Source organism: Rhineura floridana, chromosome 7 (genome assembly GCF_030035675.1).
Source record: "Rhineura floridana isolate rRhiFlo1 chromosome 7, rRhiFlo1.hap2, whole genome shotgun sequence".
NCBI lineage: Eukaryota > Metazoa > Chordata > Lepidosauria > Squamata > Rhineuridae > Rhineura > Rhineura floridana.
In genome coordinates this window covers 30157058-30164324 of record NC_084486.1, presented here as the reverse complement: position 1 = coordinate 30164324, position 7267 = coordinate 30157058, and the positions used below count along the sequence as shown (strand labels likewise).

Sequence of the window (7267 nt, the reverse complement as noted above, 5' to 3'; positions counted from 1 at the left end):
TTCCCATTTAGCTTGTAATGTAGATTAAGTTAGGCCGACTTAAGAATGGGTATTTTAATGGTAACACTTCTATATCCACTTTTTAACAGAGCAGCAGTTTTTCTCCGGTAGTACTTGTCTATTAATTATGGAGATGGGTTTAACTATTGATCGTAAATATGAACTATGACATTGCTGCTGTTTAATGAAGAGATACTGTTCAGTCTACTGCAAGTGTGGCATGCACAAATATTTAGACCAGGGCTTTTATACTATTTCTAGCCTAGGCTGCAATCCAATACACACTTACCTGGGAGTAAGTTCCATTGAACCCAATGGAGCTCACTTCTGAGTAGACATGTATTGGATTGCCGCCTAAGTTAGCTTTTGTTCAAGGTGCAAAACTCAAATGCAGTAAAAGAAAAACAACACTATGTTATATGCTTACAGGGTGCTTTTTGAAGCAGGATTCCACACAGTGAAAGTTCCATTTTAATCTGAAATTCTGGCACGTATTTTTCTTCATCAGGAGAGTACATGTTGGCGATCCCTTGCCTAAGATTTCTTCAAGTTGTATTATGGGCACAGCATCACTACAGCAAGACCCACTTTTGGTCTTCCTCCTCTCTCAGTACATCACTGGACAAATCAGCTTTGGTTTAGTGTGGCCAGTTAGCTTAGCTGCTCCCTGTGCTGCAAAACAAAGACGACCACTTTGTTTCACAGAATTTAACACCTGATAACAACTAATGGAGGAAAAGTACCTGAAATGAGATACCAATACAAAGTCAGGAGCTTGGAAAGCATCATAAGAAAATGAAATCTCCCATCAAATGGAGGCTTGCTGATAAAATATTTGATTTTGCGTTTCCTCTACTATTGTGATTATCAAAATTCAAAAGCATTAAATTACATTTGACAGACTTGTGTAATACACACCTCAACGGGAAAAAACCTGATGCCACTACCTTTGCCATGAAAACAGCAAATGACCAAGGCATGAAAAGAGCTCCACAGAGGTTGGAATGGCACTTACTGAACCTAATTGTTCAATATAGTCATGATACCAATATAACCTAGATCTTGTTGCAGCATTTATATTAAGCTCTATATGATTATAGTTTTACAGAAGTATAAATAGCATATATCCAGAAAGGAGCCACCCCCATGTAATCACACTTATGCTGTGAGCAGGCAATGCCACAATACTAACTCAACAGAGACCTATTTTCTCCTCTTTTAGTGAAAAAATGAAAGTATATTGGTTCAGTACATGTTTACACACAGGGATAGAGGTTTTTTTTAAAAAAAAGTACACAGGCCAAATCAAAATCTGCCTGCAACTATTAAATTTTCTATTTGATACAAGACTTGTGCCAGAAACCAAGGCTATTACCGTCAATTGCAAAAAACACTATCTGTCCTCATGTTACATAACTCTGCCTTTCCAAATACATGGGAATGAATCTTTGCAGCAAAATCCATTAGAAAAAAAGTGTTGCCTCACATTAAAGAACTGCACAACAGATAATCAGGAATTCTCACTTTTTAATATCGAAAAATCATTCTTAACACATCAATATTTTTTTCTTCCAAGGATCATCTCAAAGCTGGCAACATCCTTGCATGGAATGCAACCTGAAATTTCAATTATATATCAAATTGCTGTCTGCTCCAGCCAATTTAGTATCTTTCTGGGTTCTTCAGCATAAATTTCCTCCCAAATCCATCCATGAGAGAAAGAGCAGAATCAACATGGGAGCCACTGGAAAATTATTTTGGACCATTCATAGGGAATGAACTTAGCAAGCATCAGGCAAGAATTCTTATTGCCATTATTTTTTTCATCTGTAGCAAAAAAACAAAAAAAAGGGGGGGAAGAATGAAGGTTCACTGTCCAAGGTCTTTTTCTATATTAAGCCAAGTAGTGTTGCTTTGTTTTTAAAACATACAGATGCCTGAAATCTTTAAACAATACTATTCTTCCACATCTTCACATCAGTTGGTAGGTATAAATATAATGGCACCTGACTGCTTTGCGCTCATAGACTGGAGAGGAAGTCTCTGGATTTTGTAGTTGCTTCCCAGCAGGAAGGGGTGTAGGATCTAATCTGTATCCTGAGTGGGTGATGGTTTCTTTCTCCGCTCCATGCAGCTGAGACATCTACAGCAACACAGCTCAGGCCATATTACTGGCCTGAAGAGGCAGGGGACAGCTGAAGTTGTCTCAGTTTGTATGCTGAGTAGCAGTTAGCTGTTGTGCTATTGGGAAGGGGGGGGGAATATCCACTCTACAAAAAATTACAAAAAAACTTATCATTTGAAATGTGGGTTTGGAATAGATGCAGGATGACCTGTTTTCCTTCCATAACTCTTCATTTAATGCCATGTCTGCAGACCTACCCACTGCTCTAGCCAATGGATTTCAATTCTTGAGGCTCTTTGAGGCTCTAAGAGGTTGAACCAGAAGCAGCAGCAGATACAGACTTATTTAACTCCCTAAAACAAAAGAAGTCACCCCTCCTTGTAAAATAGGGGCATTTTGTGTGGTCAGTCACGTTGGTGCAAGGATGCTGCTGCCAGCTGTTATTACTCAAAAGTATCTGGCCAAGAAAAGGCCAGGATTACTATGGCTTTGCGATCCTGGGTGCATCATCATCACAATTTCTTAAATCAAACGAGTGGAGGGGCCTGGCAGAAACTCTCTCCTTCTTCAAGGTGGGCATCAGGGAGGAGACAATGGCTCGGACGTCTTCCAGCGGTCCCTTAAATTGGAGCAGGCAGACAAGAAGCCTAGGTCAGTCTCGCCAGGGGTTGGAGGCAAGGCTGAGCCTGCCCTTCAAGGGGAAACCTGGGGGCCTGGATAGGGCTCGCCCCCGCACCAGAAATCTGCCGCCTGGGGTGTCTCCAGCAGCCACACTTCCTTGGGGAGACCCTGGGGGTCGGCGACTGGCGGGGGTAGGCTTTGCCCGTCCAGCAGGCGGTAATAGTGGCAGTCCCGCCCGTGCTCTGGGTCGTAGGGAGGCGCGAGGATGTCGAGGAAAGCGGCGGGTCCGCCCACGGCGTCGATCTGGTGCAGGTTGTCGGTGTGCGGCGACAGGAGGCACGGGGGAGAGGCGGGCGTGTAGAGCTGGTGCGAGCGGAGCAAGGCGCGGTGCCGCCGCCGCGAAGAGCCGGGTTTCGGGGGCGCCACTGTCGAGGACGACCCGGAGGTGGTGGTGGTACTTCCTCCTCCATCCCCGTCTGCGGCGGGGGCGCCAAGGAGGGTGTCGAAGCAGGCAATACGCAACGTGCCGTAGAGCACCTTGAGCAGCCCGTTCATTCCTGGGTGGTCGTGGAGCGGGATGCAGGCGCCGGCGCGCAGGACGAAGACGCCCATGCTGAAGCTCTCCGTCTCGCAGATGTGCATATAACTGACGGGGGGCTGCACCAGCCCCGGTACCGCCGACGGACCCCGCGGGGCCAAACGCAGATCCTCGGCCCGCACCTCGTTCAGCAGCTGCTGTAGGCGGTGGAGGTTCTCCACGAAACGCGGCCCGTCGGAGCCAGTTTCCCCTCCCCCTACACTGCTGTTATTGTTAACACCCGGCGGGCGGAACGTGACGCGGGCCTGCCGGGCGACCCGCTGGATTAGGGAGGCCATGTTGTCGCGGGGCATCGTGCCGCCGCCGCCGCCACCGCCTCCCAGCAGAGGATGAAGCGAGGTTGTGCGCACGCGCCGCAGCCTCGCCTTTCCACTACCACCCCGTTCCTTCTCTCCCTCTATGCATTCTGGGGGTTGTAGTTGTCTTCCTTCTCTCCAGGGTTGTCTGTCGACGTTTTCTGTAGTTTTTTTTTTTAACACGCACAGAGACATATATACACCCCTATTAAAAAAGAAGGAAAAGAAAAAATTATGGCGACGGATAATTTTTTTATGTAAAGCCAAGTTGCTTTTCCTCCTCTCTCCCCGAAAAAACTACAATTCCCATGAAGCTGGAGGTTCTCAGAGGTGACTGGCCTGCTGCTCTCAGCAGTTTGTAAACTGCGTAGCCCCTGGGGAAGGGAGAGCTTGTGCCGCGGGCATGTTTTTCTGCTGACAAGGTGCTCATCAATGGCTTACCAGCAAACTTCCATTTACGAATGTTTCCACATTCTGTTTGGGGCGGATTTCCGGCAGACAGTTCCAGAATACCAAAAAAAGTATGCTCTGTCTTGACAAAACAAGCTATTTGCTTCTTAAAGGACGCACGCTTGTTAAAGTGGGACGGAAAGCATGCATTTCAAACAATGTTTAATAATGACAAACCAACAATTCAAAGTTAAACTTGGTACTGTGCCGTGGCATATTGGTTAGTGTCGGACCTGGGAGACTAGGGTTCGAATCCCCACACAGCCAGGAAGCTCACTGGTTGTCCTAGGGCCAGTCGCCTCAGAGAAAGGCAGTGGTAAACCACCTCTGAATACCACTTACCATGAAAACCCTATTCATAGGGTTGCCATAAGTTGGGATCAATATAGAAAAGAACCGTTAAAATTCTAGCACTCTCCCATTTCTTGCTTAAGGTGTAGCTTTGAAAGTATTAGGGACACTGCACTTTCATAACTCAAATACTTTGTTTCCACATTTAACTGTTCTCCTCCGAGTGTAGTGTAGCCCCAATCAAGTGAAATGCAACATACTCTCCAGGTAAGTGTGTGTGAACAATGAGAATGGTACAACTTGCTTCAGGGGCTTAGTTTCACCTGCTGCCGCTATACCTTTGATGTGAAACTTGATAGTCCTAATACATAATTGAGAATAATCACTGCAGGTATACAGGATTGCTGCAGTGGTGAGCAATCTGAAACTAAGTAAAATGGCATAGAACAGAACAGAAATATATTTAGTAAAGAAAATATTCGTAATCCTCATTTCCATTACATCAGTTGTGTTATCTCCCAACAGCCTGTGAAGCTGGTGGACCATTAAAACTGCATTCTTACTTAGGAATAAGTTCAACAGAAATAAATGTAAAGATGGTTGGGAACAGGTTATAAACATTAGGATGTTTTAGCTGGTTCAGTTTAATGTTTGATAGATCTCTATATGGCAATCTTGGTATTTGTTTATTTAAGGAAATAATTAATATGCTCACAATTTTCTCCTTCACCACCATACTCCACCCACCTGCAGCTCCCAATATAGCCTCATCCATCCAAGAACTACCCTCCTCCTCCCTTTCTGCCAGTCTGTTAAGTTCTTTACTCTCTCATTCTCTCAAGTTTGGAATCCCTGAAGAGCCCCTCTCTTAGGGCCCACAAATCGCATATTGTTGCTGCCAGCTTTTCATTGCAGCCTCCCCTCCTCAGTCCTACACAAGTTAAACTTACCATCATCATCACCTTGATTTATTACCTGCCCTTCACCCCACGGTCCCAGCAATACCAATAGGACCTTTTCCCTAGATTAATTACCATGGGGCACAGGGAATGGGTGATTTTTCTTCGGATGGCAGCTGGAAATCCTGATGAAAATCAGTTATCCCACCCCAATGCAGAAATCAAACTTACACAAAGAGCTTCCATTGGTGCTACTAGATCGAGGCTAGAAAGAATACAGAAAGTTTGCAGTGGTTTGTTTGGTTGCTCTGTCAATGGGTAACGGGGTGTGTGTGTGAACCTATCCATTAATCATAGAAAGAGTATAGTAGTGGAGATTTTGTAAGGACTGAATGGATCCCTGGTGTAATATCAGTAAAATAAAAGAGTGTATCTAGGAGTTATACCACAATGTCAAAGATAATCTCAGTCAACATGGAGACTTACTATCTTACTTGTGACATATTTCCTATATATCATTAAGCATGCAGTCTACACTTTGTTGTGCTCTTCATTCATTGTTGATTTTGAACTGAAGTCACAATGAGGGCTTATCCACATGGGAGCATAACTTTGTACTAAAGACACTGTTTTTACCTCAGTTTTCTATTTTCACCATCCACAGTAAGGGCTTGATACCAGCTGCAAACACAGTGTTTTCTATTCACGCTGAGGGGAAGGATCAATCACGCAGTTTCTTAATGGCCATGCCCTCTAATTTAATATTTCTACCCCCTCTGATTACTTGGCAACCAAGCATGCTCAGTTTGTTTTACCAGTTGCAGTAGGTTCCAATTTTTAAAAAAACACCTGGATGTGTGATTATTTGTATTATCACTGGTATGATACAGCTAAAATACAAATCTTTGTTTGAGCAGTGTTATGCTTTTGTGCATAATTTCGGGGGGGGGGAGAAAAATAACAGCACCGTTTGCAGCAATATAAAAAAGGCCAGCAGAACAGAGGAGAACAGCTGGAAGTTGCTTGTCAGGCCACAGGAAATGAAATGAAAGAAGAGAGGAGAAGATAGTGGGCATGGAGAGGGGAATGATTGACACAGCCACCTAAAAGAATCAGAGCAAAGCGTCTGTAAGGAGGAGTGCAGCACAGTGAAGGTTTTTTCCTCCACTTTTCATATTAACAGTTAGTACAGTTAATTGGGTTAGTAAAGATTTACAGGGGGAAAACTGCGTAATAGCTTTTGTCTGCCAGTAACATCATGTGAACCATGCAAATTAAAAGGAGATGTGAGTAGCACCACACACACGGTAAACCACTGTGTAGATGAGCCCTGAGTAGGTTGTATTAAAAACCTCAGCAATACTACTCTGGCAATTTGGACAGCATGCAGTTGAAACTCAGCTGACACACAGGATCGTAGGAGAACATAATTACCAGGAGATTTCTGACCCCCAGATTTGACATATTTTTCTTTGCCTTTAGTTTTAAAGGCCTCTAAGAGGTCATCATGTTGACCTCCAAAAATTTCAATGCTTTTCTGAATAAGATTAAAACAGGTGAAATTGGCCATGGGGATTTCAATAGGAGGGTAGGGATCATCACAGCAAGGTTCAAGCAAGGTTCAAGGCTGTTGGACACATTCAGGATTGATCTGCCAAACAAAACAAAAAAGAGGAAGGGGGGGCTTTAAGAGCACTTGCTGGGGGTTATACATTACCATTGCAGATCAGCCACATGCCTCACCATCATCATCATTAGATACTTGATGTTTACTTAATACATAGAGCATTTAAATGTTTTTTTGGGGGGGAGTCAGAAACAGTAAGTCAGCCAGAGATGGAAAGTGACCCAGAGGCATATTTACAAGTAGATGGCAGTTGTTGAAGGGCAACAACTTCTCTCTAATTCTTTAGTGCAGAGGCAAAGAAACTTTTTTTGGTCTGAGGGTCACATTTCCTTCTGGGCAACCTTCTGGGGGCCATGTGCT

General features: G+C 44.2%; 1 protein-coding gene across 1 annotated transcript; it reads right to left on the bottom strand.

The window, feature by feature from the left end:
* Nucleotides 1-1507: 1507 nt before the first annotated feature.
* ADO (2-aminoethanethiol dioxygenase) lies at nt 1508-3864 on the bottom strand. Its single transcript, XM_061635122.1, has one exon. It carries the CDS (start codon nt 3833-3835, stop codon nt 2819-2821), a length of 1017 nt encoding a protein of 338 aa, XP_061491106.1. The 5' UTR covers nt 3836-3864; the 3' UTR covers nt 1508-2818.
* Between the last annotated feature and the right edge of the window lie 3403 nt (nt 3865-7267).